The sequence below is a fragment of the Boleophthalmus pectinirostris genome, unplaced genomic scaffold (assembly GCF_026225935.1).
Source record: "Boleophthalmus pectinirostris isolate CB_2022bp ecotype Guang Dong unplaced genomic scaffold, ASM2622593v1 HiC_scaffold_16, whole genome shotgun sequence".
Taxonomy (NCBI): domain Eukaryota; kingdom Metazoa; phylum Chordata; class Actinopteri; order Gobiiformes; family Gobiidae; genus Boleophthalmus; species Boleophthalmus pectinirostris.
This window is the reverse complement of record NW_026571095.1, coordinates 36,911,852-36,932,095: the sequence shown is the minus strand read 5'-3', so window position 1 is coordinate 36,932,095 and position 20,244 is coordinate 36,911,852. Positions and strand designations below refer to the sequence as shown.

The 20,244-nt window shown below is 47.5% G+C and overlaps 1 protein-coding gene across 1 annotated transcript in view; it reads right to left on the bottom strand.

Moving 5' to 3' along the window:
* Positions 1-1,376: 1,376 nt before the first annotated feature.
* The window catches only part of LOC110174497 (kinesin-1 heavy chain), a 35,351-nt gene continuing 16,483 nt past the window's right edge, over positions 1,377-20,244 (bottom strand). The window contains 17 exon segments of the mRNA XM_020940596.2: positions 1,377-6,257; positions 6,835-6,964; positions 7,854-8,070; positions 8,363-8,467; positions 9,231-9,302; positions 9,400-9,460; positions 9,586-9,687; positions 10,192-10,301; positions 10,996-11,051; positions 11,418-11,535; positions 12,717-12,905; positions 13,777-13,920; positions 15,483-15,689; positions 17,679-17,747; positions 18,178-18,240; positions 18,242-18,366; positions 18,888-19,036. Of these exon segments, the coding sequence (XP_020796255.2) occupies positions 6,254-6,257; positions 6,835-6,964; positions 7,854-8,070; positions 8,363-8,467; positions 9,231-9,302; positions 9,400-9,460; positions 9,586-9,687; positions 10,192-10,301; positions 10,996-11,051; positions 11,418-11,535; positions 12,717-12,905; positions 13,777-13,920; positions 15,483-15,689; positions 17,679-17,747; positions 18,178-18,240; positions 18,242-18,366; positions 18,888-19,036 (1,921 nt within the window). The 3' untranslated portion in view covers positions 1,377-6,253.

Genomic DNA, 20,244 nt, shown 5'->3' with positions numbered 1-20,244 from the left:
GGTTTGCTCCAGAAAAATTTAAATTTGCATTAAAACAATTTTTTACCTTGATTTTTTTAGAGGAGTCAAATAATGAGTTTCTAATGGAAGTTGATGGTTATATAAATTTCCAAAACACATTGAGTGTCTAAAATTTGTCAAATTGTGATGAAGTTCACGTGTCTCTAAAATGCTGAAAAAACTCACGTCCAAGTGAATTTTCATAGAAATTGAACAATCACTGCAAAATTATGAGAAATAAATGTTTCTTCAGATTCACAAATTTCTACACAAACCTCTGATTCAAATCTCCACAGAAACAATATTTTAAATATCTTTTGAAATATTTACTCACTGCTCAAACCATTTTAGGTGAAAAAAAACTGCCCTGGTTTCTATGAAGCATAATTTTTACAAAAATTCATTTGGTTTGCTCCAGAAAAATTAAAACTTGCATTAAAAATTATTTTCACCTTGATTTTTTTAGAGTAGGAGTCAATAAATGAGTTTGTAACGGAAGTCGATGGTTATACAAATTTCACAAACAAAAACTTCTCACGTCACCAAAATTTGTCCAATTGTGTTAAAATTCACACGTGTCTAAAAAGCTGAAAAAACTCACGTCCAAGTGAATTTTCATGGAAATTGAACAACCAGAGCCAAATTATGAGAAATAAATGTTGGGGGCTAAAACTCGGTCAATTTTGGAAAAACATTTTTTACAAAAATTCATCGAGTTTGCTCCAGAAAAATTAAAACTTGCATTAAAAATTATTTTCACCATGATTTTCGGTCGCCAAAATTGGTTTGACGTGTCTAAAATGTTGAAAAAAACTCACGTTCAAGTGAATTTTCATGGAACTCGAACAAAGTTAAAACGATAAATGTTCCTTCAAATTCACAAATTTCCCTTAAAATTGGTCCCAGGTTTAACAGATCATAAAAACATCTCCCTGAACCTCAAGATTTCCTGATTTTCACCTTGATTTTTAGAAAAGGGGTCAAAATAATGAGTTTATAACGAAAGTTGATGGTTATACAAATTTCACAAACAAAAACTTCTCACGTCGCCAAAATTTGTCCGATTGTGATAAAATTCACGTGTGTCTAAAATGCTGAAAAAAAACCTCACGTCCAAGTGAAATTTCATGGAACATTTATCGTTTTAACTTTGTTCAATTTCCTTCAAATTTACAAATTTCCCTTAAAATTGTCCCAGAGTTGAACAGATCATAAAAACTCAGCTCATGTTAAGATTTTCTGTCTTTACATTTGATGATTAAATGTAAAATAATAAACGACAGCAGCAGAAGTTCATTCACTTTAAAACAAACAAACAAACGTCTCTAAACCCAAGAGCCGTTTGTGCAGAAAAGAAGAACCGGAGTCTTTTGAGAAACGTTTGTCATAATTATTTATTTATCACAGGTACATTTACAACATGCTTCTTCTTCTGTCCCTGTGCCCCGTAGGAATGATTCTCTCCCAAACCGTCACACGCACCGACTATTACACAGTAATAAAAACATGGCTACTATTTAGTTTAAGTTAGAGTTTTATCGAGATTCAGGCCACACTACACGATACAGACTGCCGAGCGTCCAGTTTTGGTGAAACTTTGAGGTCCAGAAAACAAAAGAAAAATAATAATAATAATAATAATAATAATTACATCTCAAATATTTAGCGTTCGCAGCAGCCGGGAGTGTTTCCGTGTGGTGCAAGTGCATTAAACGGCTCAAACGTTCAAAGTGTGGGGCTAATCTACAGGTTTGTCCGAGTGCCTGGCAACGTGAACCCTGGATCTGGCGACGCGAACCCTGGATCTGGCGACGCGAACCTTCGATCTGGCGACGCGAACCCTGGATCTGGCGACGCGAACCCTGGATCTGGCGACGCGAACCTTCGATCTGGCGACGCGAACCTTCGATCTGGCGACGCGAACCTTCAATCTGGCGACGCGAATCTTGAAACTTTATTATTTTAAAAGTGAATTTTTTCGTGACGAGACGCGGAGAGAAAATCTGACAAGCACGACTCAGAAATTAAAAAAACAAAAACAAAAAACGATTCCATTTTTTAAAAGTCCCGGTTTAGACCTGGTCCAGACCTGGTTTAGACCTGGTTTAGACCCGGATTAGTCCCGTTTTAGTTTAGTCTCTGTCCAGATCCGGTTTAGATCTGGCTCAAACTGGTTTAAATTTATTCATTCTTGAGAAAATCTGAGGAGCAGGACTGAGAAATAAAGACCAACTCAATTTTTAAAAGTCCTGGTTTAGACCGGGTCCAGACCGGGTCCAGACCGGGTTTAGATCTGGCTCAGCCCCGGCTCAAAACTGGTTTAGATCCATCTTAGTTCTGTCTTAGACCTGGTTTGGACCTGGCCCAGACTTGGTTCAGACCTGGCTCAGACCTGCTCCAGATCTAGCCAAGACCTGGATCAAAACTGGTCCAGATCTGGTTTAAAACTGGTTTAAAATTGGTTTAAAACTGGTCCAGACCCGGTCCAGACCCGGGACTGTGGCGTGTCGGTGCGGCCAGGCCCTCGGTTTAAAAAAAACGACCCTTGAGACCTTCTGGAACCTTCTGTGGTCTCAGAGTTTTCGTTGGTGCTCGTTTGTTTCTTACATTCGACTGTACAGAGTGAAAAAAAAAACCTCGTCCACAAACCGACCGAAAAACCAAAAAACCACAAAACCACAAACTCAACGACGACTTTTTCTTTTTTCACTACGTTTTTTTCTACGATGTTTTTGACTTTTGAATCTTTAGGGAGTTTGAATCTGTGTCGTTCGTTCAGTCGTTTTTCAAAATAAAAATGAAAATAAGAAAGAAAAAAAAAGAAAAGAAAACGACGATTTTCTTCATTTGTCTCCAAAACTAAACCAGGACTAGACCAGGACTGAGACCAGGACTGAGACCAGGACTAGACCAGAATAAGACTGAGACTGAGACCGGGACCAGATCAAGATCAGACCGGGACTGAGACCGGGACTGAGACCGGGACTGAGACCGGACCGGGACTGAGACCAAGACCAGACCAAGACCAGACCAGGACTGAGACCGGGACCAGATCAAGACTGAGACTGAGACCAGACCAAGACCAGACCAGGACTGAGACTGGGACCAGACCAGGACTGAGACCAAGACCAGGACTGAGACAGAGATCAGGACCAGGATCGAGACCAAGACCGGGATCAGACCAGGACTGAGCCTGGGACCAGACCGAGACCGAGATCTCAGAACTGAACCGGGATTGAACCAGGTCCCATTCTCAGTCCTGGTCTCAAGTCCCAGACTCAAGTCCAGTCCTGGTTCCAGTCCCAGTTTAGTCTTGGTCTAGTCCTGGTTCCAGTCCTGGTCTAGTCTTGGTTTAGTCCTGGCTTAGTCCTGGTCTAGTCCTGGTTCCAGTCCCGGTCTCAGTCCCAGTCTATTCTTAGTCTAGTCCTGGTCTAATCTTGGTCTAGTCCCGGTCTAGTCCCGGATTAGTCCTGGTTTAGTCCTGGTTTAGTCCTGGTTTAGTCCTGGTTTAGACCTGGTCTAGTCCCGGATTAGTCCTGGTCTAATCTTGGTCTAGTCCTGGTCCAGACCTGGTTTAGTCCCGGTTTAGTCCATCATCAGTTTTTTCATTTCAGTTTTGGAGAAAATGAAGAAAATCGTCGTTTTTTTTTTTTTCTTTTTCGTTTCTTATTTTTCGAACGACACTCGACGTTTTAAATAAACGGCGTTGTTTCCGCGCCGGTCGTCGTTTCCGTGGTGGCGGCGGTAAAACGGTCGGCGTGAGACTACAGTGTACGTTACAGTATATTGCACTAGTGTTGTTTCGTTTTCATTCTGGGCTTTACGACGTGAAAGACGAAAAGGGGCACGACACGAAACCGCCGAAAAAAACAACAAAAACAAAACAACGACAAACGGAAAACTCAAAATCGTGTGAAAAAAAACGAGAAAAACGAAAAAAAAAAAAAACACGCTAAAAATCGAACGACACAAGGTCCTACGCCTATTTAAATACCCTTCATCCTCAGAGACGGTGAGGCCAGTGTCGGCGCGTCTGATTGGTCGATCAGCGGCTCCCCCCGACCAATCACCGAGCCTTTTTTTTTTTTTTTTTTTTTTTTTACGTTTTCCGTAAAAAAAAAAAAACGAACTCAGAGATCCTGAAAATAATCGCGAAACGACGGGAAAAAAAAGAGTGGGAGGAAAACGACGGGAAATGTGAGGAAGGAAAAAACGGACAATGTTTTTTTTTTTTTTTTGTTTTGTTTTGGTTTTTTTGACGTTTGTTTGTTTTTAGGTGTTTTTAACGAGGAGTCTAACCCGCAACCTCACGGTGAGAGGGAGGAGACGAGGAGACGAGGAGACGAGGAGGCGAGGAGACATTTCTCGTTTCCTTCGGATTGATTCTGGAGGAAATGAGCGAGGAAGTTCCGGCGAAAGAGGAGACAAAGGGAGGAGAGGAAGAAAGGAGGCAAGGAGAAGAGGATAAGAGAAAGGAGGAATGGAGAGAGGAGGAGGGGAGGGGAGGAAAGAAGAAAGGAGGAGAGAAGAAGGGAGAAGAGGAGAGACGATGCGAGGAGAGAAGAGGAAAGGAGAGAAGAGAGGAGAGAAAAGGAAAGGAGAGTAGAGAGGAGGAGGAAAGAGGAGAAAAGAAAGGAGGCGAGGAGAGAAGAGGCGAGGAAAGAAGGAAAGAAGAAAGGAGGAGAGGAGAGGAAAGGAGAGAGGAGAAAGGAGGCGAGGAAAGGAGAGAAGAGAGAAAAGGAAAGGAGAGAAGAGAGGAGGAGAAGCGCGGAGGGAGGAGGGTGAATGTGGCAACCTTTCCTAGTTCCTTAGTTTTAAAGCCAAATTCTGGATTATTTTACACAGTTAAACCTCCTTCCCTCGCCTCCTCCTCCTCTGTCGCTTCCTTTCCTCTCCTCCTCCTTTGTCGTTTCCTTCCATCTCTCACTTCCTCCTCTGTCGCTTCCTTCCCTCTCCTCCTCCTCCTCTGTTGCTTCCTTCTGTTTCCTCCTTTGTCGTTTCCTTCCCCAGTCTCCTCGGAGCTTTGGGATCAAGGAGAAGGAATCGAGGAAAGAGAAATGGGACGCAGCCTCCTCCTCTTCCTCCTCGTTTTCCTCGTTCATGTGATAATAAGAATAAGAATAAATAAGTGTTTTTCTATCTACAATTCCTTCTTTTTTCGTCGGCGCGGTTCCGTCCGGAGCGCCGCCGGGAAAATCCGCTTCGGGAACCGTTTTTCCGAAGCGCGGGAGGAAGTCCGAGAAGAGCGGAGAAGGTCGGAGGATCCAAAGTCTTGGCGGCGACGAGAGCGAAAAACGAAAATCCGCGTCCCGCTGTCCTAGGTTCGACCCGTTCGCTCGGGTTTAAAGCCGCACTCTGGAACATTTCCACTCAGTATTCCGAGGATTTTATTTTGAAAGGGAATGTTGAGGATGAGAGAAAAACTGAGGACGACGAAGAAACACAGACCAAATCTGTTTTTAAAAAGTCCAGGATTAGACCAGGTTTAGGCCAAGTTTAGGCCAAGTTTAGGCCAAGTTTAGGCCAAGTTTAGGCCAAGTTTAGGCCAAGTTTAGACCAGGTTTAGACCAGGTTTAGACCAGGTTTAGACCAGGTTTAGGTCAGATTTAGGCCAAGTTTAGACCAGGTTTAGGTCAGATTTAGGCCAAGTTTAGACCAATTTTACGCCAAGTTCAGGCCTAGTTCAGACCTAGTGTTTAGACCTAGTTTAGACCTAGTTTAGACCTAGTTTTCAACCTAATTTAGACCAAGTTTAGACCTGGCTCCATTTTTAAAAATCCCGGTTTAGTCCTGGTTTAGTCCCGGCGGCAGCAGACCCTCCTCCTCCTCACTCACGGGGAAAGTTACACGGTGCAGCTTTAAACCCGCCGCCGGCGTCGAAACCGGCAGACGAAGCTCTCGAGTTTGGATTCCGGTACATTCAGAAGTAACGGCGCGAAAACGAAAAAAAAACACAAAACAAAAAACCCCCAAAGCGACGGCGAAAACGTGCCGAAGAAACACGAGCGAGAACTGAAGCTACACACGGTCAGGGGTCAGAGGTCAAGGGGGGGGTCAGAGGGGTCGGGGGGGGGGGGTCAGGGGTCAGAGCGTGAGGAGCGTGAGGAGGGGCTGTACAGACGGAGGATTCTTATTTATATATTTATATGGGTTTTTTTGGGGGGGAGGAGCCTCGCGCGGGTCGGGGGAGGAGCCTCGCCCTGGCGGTGGACGACGGGATTGGCCGAGCTTCTGTGGCGACTTCAGACGAACTTCAGCTGGAACAGAGAAACACGAAAGAGTCAGGAGAGTCAGGAGAGTCAGGAGACGATGAAAAAACGACTGGAGAACTAATGAGGAAACTCTCTGTTCCACCTTGTGATGTCATCATGTGGCGATACAGAAAGAAGTGCTCTACTGTGTCCTGGTTCTTAGTCCTGGTTTTAGTCTTGGTTTTAGTCTCGGTTTTAGTCCCGGTTTAGTCCTGGTCTAATTCTGGTCTAGGCCTGTTTTGGTCGTGGTTTAGACCTGGTTCAGTCCTGGTTTAATCCCGGTTTGTCCGTTTTAAGGCCTGGTTTAGACCTGGATTAGACCTGGTTCAGTCCTGGTTCAGTCCTGGTTCAGTCCTGGTCCAGTCCTGGTCCAGTCCTGGTCCAGTCCTGGTCCAGTACTTGGTTTAGTCCTGTTTTAGACCTGTTTTCTAGACTTTACTGATCTCTTCTGAACTAAAAGTTAAAGGAGTTGTTCACATGAAAACCACCACTTGATGACATCACAAGGTGGAACAGAGTGTGTGTGTCTGTGTGTGTGTCTGTGTGTGTGTCGTGTGTGTACAGGTGTGTGTGTTGTTCTCACTTCTTGTCGGGTTTGCTGCCTCCTCGGATGGACACGCTCTGGCTGTTCTGGTAGAATCCTCCGGTGGAGCGGTTCATGTTTGGGTGAGTGGGAGACGCCACCGGCTGCTGCCCCGGGCGGATCGGCTTAGCTGAGGACGGAGACACAGAGACACGAGTGAGACACGTGAGGACAGAGACGCGGAGACACGGGTGAGACACGTGAGGACGGAGACACGGGTGAGACACACAGACACGGGTGAGACACGGGTGAGACACGGAGACACGTGAGGACAGAGACATGGAGACACATGTGAGACACGTGAGGACGGAGACATGGAGACACATGTGAGACACGTGAGGATGGAGACACGCGTGAGACACGTGAGGACAGAGAAGCGGAGACACGTGAGACACGTGAGGATGGAGACATGGAGACACGGATGAGACACACAGACACACGGGTGAGACACGGGTGAGACACGGAGACACGTGAGGACAGAGACACGGGTGAGACATGTGAGGACAGAGACGAGGAGACACATGTGACACACGTGAGGACGGAGACACAGAGACACGGATGAGACACACAGACACGGCTGAGACACGGGTGAGACACGGAGACACGTGAGGACAGAGACATGGAGACACATGTGAGACACGTGAGGACGGAGACACATGAGGACAGAGAAGCGGAGACACGGGTAAGACACGTGAGGACGGAGACACATGTGAGACACGGGTGAGACACGTGAGGACGGAGACACATGTGAGACACGGGTGAGACACGTGAGGACAGAGACGCGGAGACACGTGTGAGACACAGACAACGGGACCGTGGACAGGAGAACCAGAGGACAACGAGAGGAGAACAGAGGACAACCAGAGGACAACCATCCCCATGTCCAAGATCTCTGTCTCTGCTCCTCCTTTTTCTGCTCTAACCTCAGATCTGTGTGTTCAGTCTCTGCCCTCATCTCGCTCTGACTCTCTGCTCCTCTGACCCTCTGACCCTTGACCCCTGCCCCTCGTGCTCCTCACCGATCTGTGCGCTGTGCCCTCGGCGTGCCATGTTCTTGGCGCGCACGGCCTCCTTGATGCGGTCCACTTCCTGTTGGTAGCGTTTGCGGTCTCGAGCGGCGTTCTCCTTCGCCTCCTTCAGCGCCGACTCCAGAGCTTTGACGCGCTCGGCCGTCGCTCTCAGACGCTTCTCCAGCTTCGGAAGCTCGCAGCGCAGGTCCGCGTTGTCACGCACCAGCTGCACACACACACACACACACACACACAACACACACACACACACAGAAAACACACACACGCAGAAAACACACACACGCAGAAAACACACAAATAAATTAAATATCAGAGTAAATCCAGTGTTTTTTTAAGTTGTGTTTACTGAAATGTTCCTCTGGCTGTAATATTCCACCGTTTGACATTAAACGTGTCTTACCTCCACAGAGAATGTTCCGGGTTTAACCTGCTGTTTCCTGCGCCTCGGGAAAGTTCCAGAGTGTGGCTTTAAGTGCAGTGCAGACAGAGGGAGTTACCTGTTTGTGGACCTTGGTGAGTTGTTCCAGATTGTTCTCCAGAAAAGAAATCTTCTGTTTCTGCGCAGCACTGCCCCCGGTGTCGTCTGAGTCCATCTCTGCACTCTACATAAAACACACAAGCACAAACTGTGAACACACACACAAACACACACGCACACTGTGAACACACAAACAAACACACACTGTGAACACACAAACACAAACTGTGAACACACAAACACACACTGTGAACGCACACACACACACACTGTGAACACACAAACACACACTGTGAACGCACAAACACACACGCACAAACACACACACACACAGTGAACGCACAAACACACACAAACGTGATGAACGCACAAACACACACACACACGGTAAACGCAGATACACAGACACAAAGACAGAGACAGACCCGAGGTAAACACACAAACATACAACATACAAACATTCAAACAGACACACACAAACAAACATGTTGTAAACATACAAACAGAGACACAAACACACAAATGTACAAAACGCTCAAACACAGACACGAGATAAACACACACACAGAGACACATAAGCATATAAACACTCAAAAAGAGAAACACACGTGGTAAACACACAGAGACAAACAAGGTAAACACACACACACAGGGTAAAACTCCAGCCCGGCACAGACTAAATAAATAACTAAATAACAGAATAATTAAAAGGTTCAAATTAGAACCACTGATCATTTTCATCCATAAAACTCTTGGTGCTCGGATCAGAGACTCAGTTTCGTTCCAGTGACGAGTATGATCAGTCTCGTGTTTTATCATAATGTATTTACCTGAGACAAAACAAACAAACAACACGACCTCCTCTAAAGTTTTTTTTCTGGACTGACCTTCTTGACACGCGTGGCCAGGTCCTGCACGAACAGCTTCCTCAGGTTGTGTAAAGTCTGCAGCTCTTTGGCCTGAAAACAGAGAAGACGCCGTAAACGCACAATCTACACCACCCCATGAGAGCGTCAGTCTGCCCCGGGGTGGCCAGGGTCTGTCTGCAACACTCACCACTGTCTCCTCCAGGCCCTTGAGGTCCTGCCGAGCCTGCTCCCGGCGGTCCTGCATCACCCTGGACACAAACACCAATCCAATTAACAAATATATCTGTAGATTTGTGTTTTAACAGTACAAAGATGGCGTCTGTGAGCTCGTGCAGTTGTGTGTTTGTGTTTTAACAGTACAAAGACGCCGTACGTGAGCTCGTGCAGTTTGCGGCTCTTCTCTTGGTCCGTGGACTTGAGTTTCTCGTGCTCCACTCTCAGTCGCTCCTGCTCCAGCATGATCTTCTGGTTCAGACTGAAACACAAGCACACAATTATTTTAGTGAGAAGATTGAAAATGAACCAACGTCTGAACATTGTGTGTGTGTAGCTGAGTGTAGTCACGTGTCGTGTGTGTGTGTCTACACACAACTGTGTAGACGCGTGTAGTTTGTGTGTAGTCGAGTGTAGTTTGTGTGTAGTCGAGTGTAGTTTGTGTGTAGTTGCATGTAGTTTGTGTGTAGTTGCATGTAGTTTGTGTGTAGTTGCATGTAGTCATAAGTAATCTTGTGTAGTGTGTGTGTAGTCACGTGTAGTGTGTGTAGCTGCGTGTCGTTGTGTGTAGTCGCATGTAGTCATGTGTCGTGTGTAGTTGTGTGTACAGTTGTGTGTATAGTTGCGTGTGGTTGGTTGTGTCGTTGTGTATAGTTGTGTGTATAGTTGTGTGTATAGTTGTGTGTATAGTTGTGTGTACAGTTGTGTGTACAGTTGTGTGTACAGTTGTGTGTGTAGTTGTGTGTTGTTGTGTGTATAGACTCACTCCTGCAGTTCTGTGATGAGTTTCTCTTTGTGGTCGAGTTCGTCTCTCAGGCTGCTGATCTGTTTCTGATGAGCCTCACGATGAGAATGAATCTGCTTCTCCACCGCCGCCTGAACACAACAACACAACACAACACAACTGATACACAACGCACAACACAACACACAACACACACACATCTGCTGCTCCACCGCCGCCTGAACACAACAACACAACTGATACACAACGCACAACACAACACACACACACACACATCTGCTGCTCCACCGCCGCCTGAACACAACACAACAACACAACTGATACACAACACACAACACACACAACATCTGCTTCTCCACCGCCGCCTGAACACAACACAACTGATACACAACGCACAACACAACACACAAATCTGCTTCTCCACCGCCGCCTGAACACAACACAACACCACAACACAACTGATACACAACTGATACACAACGCACAACACAACACACAACACATACATCTGCTTCCCCACCGCCGCCTGAACACAACACAACAACTGATACACAACGCACAACACAACACAACTGATACACAACGCACAACACAACACAACTGATACACAACGCAACTGATACACAACGCACAACACACAACACAACACAATGCACACAACACAACAGAGATAACACACAACACACATAACAGAGCTAAGGCTAACGCTAACAAACAAAACCGCTCTGAGAAAACCCTTTAGATCCAGGCTAATGCTAACGCTAACTCTAACGCTAAAGCTAAAGCATTGCGGCGTCGCGGCGGCGTCGCGAGGGGGGGACAGACCTTGACTTCGTTGGCTGTCTGGATCTCGTTTTCTTTCTCCATGGCGTGAACTTTCTCTGTGGAAGAGCAAAGGTCAGAGGTCACACTGCTGCGGTTTAACGTTACTTATGTTTATAGAAATGTTTTTACCCTAAACGCTGAGTGTTTAAAGTGTTCATTTGTTTTTACCCTGCGTGCTGAGTGTTTAAAATGTTTAAAGTGATTTTTGTTTTTTACCCTGAGCACTGAGTGTTTTGTATTTAAAGTGTTTTTTTGTTTGTTTTTACCCTGAGCTCTCTGTTTTTAAAGTGTTTAAAGTATTTAAAGTGTTTATTTTTACCCTCTGCGCTGAGTGTTTTGTGTTTAAAGTGTTTAAAGTGTTTGTTTGTTTGTTTTTACCCAGTGCACTGAGTGTTTAAAGTGTTTAAAGTGTTTGTTTTTACCCTGCGCGCTGAGTTTGACGAGCTCTTCGTTCAGAGAGTCCACGCTCTCCTCCAGCTGACGCTTCTTCTGCTCCACGTTCTGGAGATACTCCGTCAGGGACTTGATCTTCGCCTCGTGCTGCACAAAAACACTGTCAGAACCAGGACTAAACCAGGACTAAACCAGGACTAAACCAGGACTAAAACCAGGACTAAAACCAGGACTAAAACCAGGACTAAAACCCCGGACTGAACCAGGACTGAACCGGGACTGAACCGGGACTGAACCGGGACTGAACCGGGACTGAACCGGGACTAAACCGGGACTGAACCAGGACTGAACCAGGACTAAACCGGGACTAAAACCGGGACTGAACCGGGACTAAAACCGGGACTAAACCCGGGACTAAACCGGGACTAAACACAGACCCGAGAGATGTGGAGCTGGCAGGTCTAAACCCCGGTCTTGCACTCGGTCTTGCACTCGGTCTTGCACTCGGTCTTGCACTCGGTCTTGCACTCGGTCTTGCACTCGGTCTTGCACTCGGTCTTAAACCCGGTCCGAGCACAGACCTGTGAGATGCGCAGCTGGCAGGTCTGACCCCGGTCTATACCCTGGTCTTAAACCCGGTCTTAAACCCGGTCTTAAACCCGGTCTTAAACCCGGTCTACACACAGACCTGTGAGATGCGCAGCTGGCAGGTCTGACCCCGGTCTAAACCCTGGTCTTAAACCCGGTCTAATCCCGGTCTTAAACCCTTTCTTAAACCCCGGTCTTAAACCCCGGTCTTAAACCCGGTCTTAAACCCCGGTCTTAAACCCGATCTTAAACCCCGATCTTAAACCCCGGTCTTAAACCCCGGTCTTAACCCCGGTCTTAAACCCCGGTCTTAAACCCCGGTCTTAAACCCCGGTCTTAAACCCCGGTCTACACACAGACCTGTGAGATGCGCAGCTGGCAGGTCTGACCCCGGTCTAAACCCTGGTCTTAAACCCGGTCTAATCCCGGTCTTAAACCCCGGTCTTAAACCCGGTCTTAAACCCCGGTCTTAAACCCCGGTCTTAAACCCCGGTCTTAAACCCGGTCTTAAACCCCGGTCTTAAACCCCGGTCTTAAACCCCGGTCTTAAACCCCGGTCTTAACCCCGGTCTTAAACCCCGGTCTTAAACCCCGGTCTTAAACCCCGGTCTTAAACCCGGTCTAACCCCGGTCTAACCCCGGTCTTAAACCCGGTCTAACCCCGGTCTTAAACCCGGTCTTAAACCCCGGTCTTAAACCCGGTCTTAAACCCCGGTCTTAAACCCGGTCTACACACAGACCTGTGAGATGCGCAGCTGGCAGGCGGCGAGCTCCTTGTCGCTCTCGTCCATCTTCTTGTTGCTCTCGGACTGGGAGCTCTCCAGTTGTTTGCAGCGTTTCACCATCGACTTCACCTCAGACTTCATCTTACTGATGTAGAGACGAGCCACCGTGAACTCCTCGTCTATCAGCCCGCTGCCCCCGTCGTGCTGAGGACACACCGGCAGAGGGCGCAGGTGAGGGGATAGAATCAGGGACAAAGGGGGCGTCATTGCCAGATTTATAGAGTTTATACATAAAAATAAAAACAAAAAACATCGTAAATCCGTGTGTCATTTGTTCAATCGTTTTTCAAAATAAAACCAAAAATAAGAAAACTAAAAAAATATATATATATATTTTCTTCATCATTTGTCTCCAAAACCAAAATGAAAACAGATAAAAACTGTTTCCCATTTCTGAAACTTAAACTGCGATGCTGGACTTTTGCACTGCATATGGATTGAACAGGACTAGACTGGGACTAAAACAGGTCCGGGACCAGGCCAGAACTAGACCGTGATCGAGACCGGGACTGAGGCCGGAACCAGACCAGGACCAGACCAGAACTGAAAATGGTTTAGTCCTGGTTTAGTCCAGGTTTAGTCCAGGTTTAGTCCAGGTTTAGTCCAGGTTTAGTCCAGGTTTCCAGGTTTAGTCCAGGTTTAGTCCTGGTTTAGTCCTGGTTTAGTCCTGGTTTAGTCCATACGCGGTGCAAAAGTCCAGCATCGTAGTTTAAGTCACGTAAACAGGAAATGGTCGTTATCCATTTTTTCCTTTATTCATTTAAACACAAAATCAAAAACTGAAAAAAATTAAGTTTTGGAAACAAATTATAAAGAAAAAAGTTGTTTATTCATTTTCTTATTTTTGGTTTATTTTGAAAAAAGAACGAATGAACGACTCACGGAAAACAACTCTGGGTCTGTTTGTGACGAGGAACGACATGAGAGCAGAGATCAGGAAAAACAGGCAAAGGGGGAGCAGTGACAGGTGCAGACAGGTGATAGGGTGACAGGTGTGACAGTGACGGGTGCAGACCTTGATGTCGTTGCTGCCCACCGCGATGCCGATCTCGGCCAGGTCCTTGAGCAGAGACGACATCATCTCAGTCACTCTCTTCTTCTGGTGGTTGGACATTTCCTTCAACTTCTGCAGCTCCGAGTCCAGAGACGACAACACGGACTGAACGCACACAAAAAACACACAAAAAACACACAACGAGAAGGTCAAAACAGTGAGCAGGTCACACAAAAATCACACAAAAAACACACAAAAACACACAACGAGAAGGTCAAAACAGTGAGCAGGTCACACAAAAAAAAACAACACAAAAACACACAAAAACAAAAAAACACACAAAAACATACAACGAGAAGGTCAGAACAGTGAGCAGGTCACACAAAAACACACAAAACACACAAAAACACACAAAAACACAAAAAAACCACACAAAAACATACAACGAGAAGGTCAGAACAGTGAGCAGGTCACACAAAAAACACACAAAAACACACAACGAGGAGGTCAGAACAGTGACAATGACAATGACAAGGAGGAGGAGTATTTGTAGTATTAGTATTTGCAGTAGTAGTATTTGCAGTAGTAGTAGTAGTAGTACACACAAACTTCTGTCTGAGCACCTCACTGATCAATAGTAGTAAAAGCAGTAGTATTTGCAAAAACAGTATTTGCACAGAAGTAGTATTTGTAATAATAGGAGCAGTATTTGTAGTAGTAGGAGTAGTATTTGTAGGAGTAACGTTTATAGTAGTAGTATTTGTAGGAGTAGTATTTGCAGTATTTACAGTAGTAGTAGTACTCATAAACTTGTCTGCTAATCACTAGTAGTATTTGCAAAAGTAGTACTTGCACAGGAGTAGTATTTGTAGTAGTATTTGCAGTAGTAGTATTTGTAGTAGTATTTGCAGTAGTAGAAGTAGTAGTACTCACAGACTTCTGGCTGAGCTCCTCACTGATCAGTAGTAGTACTAGTAGTAGTAGTATTTGTAGTAGTAGTATTTGTAGTATTTGCAGTACTCACAGACTTCTGGCTGAGCTCCTCACTGATCAGCAGTAGTAGTAGTAGTAGTATTTGCAGTAGTAGTAGTAGTATTAGTAGTACTCACAGACTTCTGGCTGAGCTCCTCACTGATCAGCAGTAGTAGTAGTAGTAGTAGTATTTGCAGTAGTAGTAGTCGTATTAGTAGTACTCACAGACTTCTGGCTGAGCTCCTCACTGATCAGCAGTAGTAGTAGTAGTAGTATTTGCAGTAGTAGTAGTAGTATTAGTAGTACTCACAGACTTCTGGCTGAGCTCCTCACTGATCAGCAGTAGTAGTAGTAGTAGTATTTGCAGTAATAGTAGTAGTAGTATTAGTAGTACTCACAGACTTCTGGCTGAGCTCCTCACTGATCAGCAGTAGTAGTAGTAGTAGAGTATTTGCAGTAGTAGTAGTAGTAGTAGTATTAGTAGTACTCACAGACTTCTGGCTGAGCTCCTCACTGATCAGCAGTAGTAGTAGTAGTAGTAGTATTTGCAGTAGTAGTAGTAGTATTAGTAGTACTCACAGACTTCTGGCTGAGCTCCTCACTGACCAGCAGTAGTAGTAGTATTTGTAGCATTTGCAGTAGTAGTAGTAGTATTAGTAGTACTCACAGACTTCTGGCTGAGCTCCTCACTGACCAGCAGTAGTAGTAGTATTTGTAGCATTTGCAGTAGTAGTAGTAGTATTAGTAGTACTCACAGACTTCTGGCTGAGCTCCTCGCTGATCAGCTCAAACTCTTTGGTCTTGTCCTCCACCTCTTGGCTCTTCTGGTCGTAGTTGACGGCGAGTTCCTCCAGAGCCTGGAGAACTTCCTTCACCTCCTCCTTGGACGCCTCGTTCTCGGCCTGCAGACGGTTCAGCTCGGCCTGGAGGTTCTCGTGGTCCCTGCGCGAAGACGCCAGCAGCTGCCCAACAGACGGGAGATGTTCAAGAGAGAGGACGTGTGAAGAGTCTCGTGTGAAGAGTCTCGTGTGAAGAGTCTCGTGTGAAGAGTCTCGTGTGAAGAGTCTCGTGTGAAGAGTCTCTATGTGAAGAGTCTCGTGTGAAGAGTCTCGTGTGAAGAGTCTCTATGTGAAGAGTCTCTATGTGAAGAGTCTCGTGTGAAGAGTCTCTATGTGAAGAGTCTCTATGTGAAGAGTCTCTATGTGAAGAGTCTCGTGTGAAGAGTCTCGTGTGAAGAGTCTCTATGTGAAGAGTCTCTCTGTGAAGAGTCTCTATGTGAAGAGTCTCTATGTGAAGAGTCTCGTGTGAAGAGTGTCTGTGTGAAGAGTGTCTGTGTGAAGAGTCTCGTGTGAAGAGTCTCGTGTGAAGAGTCTCGTGTGAAGAGTCTCCTGTGAAGAGTCGTGTGAAGAGTCTCATGTGAAGAGTCTCGTGTGAAGAGTCTCGTGTGAAGATCTCGTGTGAAGAGTCTCGTGTGAAGTGTGAGTCTGAGAGTCTCTGTGAAGAGTCTCGTGTGAAGAGTCTCTATGTGAAGAGTCTCGTGTGAAGAGTCTCGTGTGAAGAGTCTCGTGTGAAGAGTCTCGTGTGAAGAGTCTCATGTGAAGAGTCTGTGAAGAGTCTCTATGTGAAGATCTCTATGTGAAGAGTCTCTATGTGAAGAGTCTCTATGTGAAAGAGTCTCGTGAAGAGTCTCGTGTGAAGAGTCTGTGAAGAGTGTCTGTGTGAAGTCTCGTGTGAGTTCGTGTGAAGAGTGTGAAGAGTCTCGTGAAGAGTCTCGTGTGAAGAGTCTCTATGTGAAGAGTCTCGTGTGAAGAGTCTCGTGTGAAGAGTGTGAAGAGTCTCGTGTGTGAAGAGTCTCGTGTGAAGAGTCTCTATGTGAAGAGTCTCGTGTGAAGAGTCGTGTGAAGAGTCTCGTGTGAAGAGTCTCCTGTGAAGAGTCGTGTGAAGAGTCTTGTGAAGAGTCTCGTGTGAAGAGTCTCGTGTGAAGAGTCTCGTGTGAAGAGTCTCTATGTGAAGAGTTTCGTGTGAAGAGTCTCGTGTGAAGAGTCTCGTGTGAAGAGTGTCTATGTGAAGTGTCCCGTGTGAAGCATCTCATGTGAAGAGTGTCTATGTGAAGAGTCTCGTGTGAAATCTCTCATCTGAAGCATCTCATGTGAAGAGTGTCCCATGTGAAGTGTCTCGTGTGAAGCGTCTCGTGTGAAGCGTCTCGTGTGAAGTGTCTCGCGTGAAGAGTGTCTATGTGAAGTGTCCCGCATGAAGAGTCTCGTGTGAAGAGTGTCTATGTGAAGCATCTCGTGGGAAGCGTCTCGTGGGAAGTGTGTCTATGTGAAGTGTCCTGTGTGAAGCGTCTCATGTGAACAGTGTCTATGTGAAGTGTCTCATGTGAACAGTGTCTATGTGAAGTGTCTCATGTGAACAGTGTCTATGTGAAGTGTCTCATGTGAACAGTGTCTATGTGAAGTGTCTCATGTGAACAGTGTCTATGTGAAGTGTCTCATGTGAACAGTGTCTATGTGAAGTGTCTCATGTGAACAGTGTCTATGTGAAGTGTCTCATGTGAACAGTGTCTATGTGAAGTGTCTCATGTGAATAGTGTCTATGTGAAGTGTCTCATGTGAACAGTGTCTATGTGAAGTGTCTCGTGTGAACAGTGTTTATGTGAAGTGTCTCGTGTGAACAGTGTCTATGTGAATAGTGTCTCATGTGAATAGTGTCTATGAAGTGTCTCGTGTGAACAGTGTCTATGTGAAGCGTCTCATGTGAACAGTGTCTATGTGAAGCGTCTCATGTGAACAGTGTCTATGTGAATAGTCTTGTCTAAAGTGACTACAGTTTTTGTGAAGTATCTCGTGTGAAGCATCTCGTGTGAAGTGTCTCATGTGAATAGTGTCTATGTGAAGCGTCTCGTGTGAAGCGTCCCGTGTGAAGTGTGTAAGGGGCAGTGTAGCTCTCACCTCCTCCTGGTCCAACATCTGTTGTTTCAGTTTCTCTGCGAGTTGGCTCTGCTGGTTTATCTCCTCGTCCTGGACACAGCAACACAGGTTAGCATTAGCCCGTTAGCCCGTTTTTCCCGTCAGCATGTTAGCCCGTTAGCATGTTAGCCCGTTTTACCGTTAGCATGTTAGCCCGTTTTTTCCTGTTAGCATGTTAGCTCGTTAGCCCGTTTCCCCATTAGCGTGTTAGCTCGTTTTTCCCGTTAGCATGTTAGCCCGTTTTTCCCGTTAGCATGTTAGCTCGTTTTTCCCGTTAGCATGTTAGCCCGTTTTTCCAGTTAGCATGTTAGCCCGTTTTTCCCGTTAGCATGTTAGCCGTTTTTCCCGTTAGCATATTAGCCCGTTTTTCCAGTTAGCATGTTAGCCCGTTTTCCCGTTAGCATGTTAGCCCGTTAGCACATTAGCCCGTTTTTCCATTTCCCCGTTTTCCCCGTTTTTCCCGTTTCCCCGTGAGTGTGACCTTGTCGTCGAGCTGCTTGTAGAGTTTGGCGAGCTCGGCCTCACACTTGTCCTTCTCGACGTCAGGTGAGTCGAACTCCGGGCATGTTGGGGGTGGACGCCGCCTTCTCGTTCATGATGTTGTCCAGAGCCAGAACCTCCTCTTTGGCCTTTTCTTTATCGAACTGCTCCTCCAGAGGAACGCTCTCCCCTGAGGACGCAGCACACACAAGTCACGAGTCTGGGTCTGGGTCTCTGGGTCTGGTCTAGGTCCTTGGTCCAGTCCTGGGTCTGGGTCTAGGTCCTGGGTTGGTCTAGGTTTCTAGGTCCTTGGTTCAGTCCTGGGTCTGGTTCTCTTGGTCTTGGTCTCTGGGTCTGGTCTAGGTCCTTGGTCCAGTCCTGGGTCCTGGTCTAGGTTTCTAGGTCCTTGGTCCAGTCCTGGGTCTGGTCTAGGTTTCTAGGTCCTGGGTCTTGGTCTCTGGGTCTTGGTCTCTGGGTCTTGGTCTCTGGGTCTTGGTCTCTGGGTCTTGGTCTCTGGGTCTTGGTCTCTGGGTCTTGGTCCGGTCTAGGTCTCTGGGTCCTTGGTCCACGTCCTGGGTCTGGGTCTCTGGGTCTCTAGGCTCTTGGTCCGTCTCTGGGTCCGGTCTGGGTCTCTAGGCTCTCTGGGTCCGTCTCTGGGTCCGGTCCCTGGGTCAGTCTCTGGGTCCGTCTCTGGGTCCGGTCCTGCCTCACCGTTCCTCCAGCGGTTGAGCTCGTTCTCCAGCCAGGTGATGGTGTTCCTCAGAGTTTTGTTCTTCTCTTTTTCTCTCTCGTATTTCTGTTTCCACTGCTCGGCCGTCAGCTCGATGTTCACCGTCACCGTGTTCTTGATCGTCTTCGCCCTGAACGAAACCACACAAAACCAGGACTAAAACCAGGACTAAAACCAGGACCTACATCCGCCCCCTATACCTGTCCCCCAGTCTCCTACACCCGTCCCCCAGTCTCCTACACCCGTCCCCCAGTCTCCTACACCCGTCCCGTCCCTACACCCGTCCCCTACACCTGTCCCCAGACTCCTACACCTGTCCCCCAGTCTCCTTACACCTGTCCCCAGTCTCTTAACACCTGTCCCCCAGACTCCTACACCTGTCCCCCAGTCTCCTACCTGTCCCCAGTCTCCTACACCCGTCCCCTACACCTGTCCCCCACTCTCCTACACCCGTCCCTACACCTGTCCCCCAGTCTCCTACACCCGCCCCCTACACCTGTCCCCAGTCTCCTACACCCGCCCCTACACCTGTCCCCAGTCTCCTACACCCGTCCCCCAGTCTCCTACACCCGTCCCCCAGTCTCCTACACCGTCCCCAGTCTCCTACACCCGTCCCCAGTCTCCTACACCCGTCCCTACACCTGTATCCCAACACCCGTCCCCCAGTCTCCTACACCCGTCCCCCTACACCTGTCCCCCAGTCTCCTACACCTGTCCCCCACTGTCTCCCTAACCCGTCCCCAGTCCCTACACCGTCCCAGTCTCCTACACCCGTCCCTACACCCTGTCCCCCAGTCTCCTACACCTGTCCCCCAGACTCCTACACACCTGTCCCCAGTCCTACACCTGTCCCCAGACTCCACACCTGTCCCCCAGTCTCCTATACCTGTCCCCCAGTCTCCTACACCCGTCCCCTACACCTGTCCCCCAGTCTCCTACACCCGCCCCTACACCTGTCCCCAGTCTCCTACACCCGCCCCTCAACCTGTCCCCCAGTCTCCTACACCCGCCCCCTCTCCACACCGTCCCCCACCTGTCCCCCCTACACCCCGCCCCCTACACTGTCCCCCGTCCCTACACCCGCCCCGTACACCTGTCCCCAGTCTCCTACACCCGTCCCCTCCTAGTCTCCTACACCCGTCCCCAGTCTCCTACACCTGTCCCCCAGTCTCCTACACCTGTCCCCCAGTCCCCTACACCTGTCCCCCGTCTCCTATACCTGTCCCCCAGTCTCCTACACCCGTCCCCTACACCTGTCCCCACTCTCCTACACCCGTCCCCTACACCTGTCCCCGTCCCTACACCCGCCCCCTACACCTGTCCCCCAGTCTCCTACAC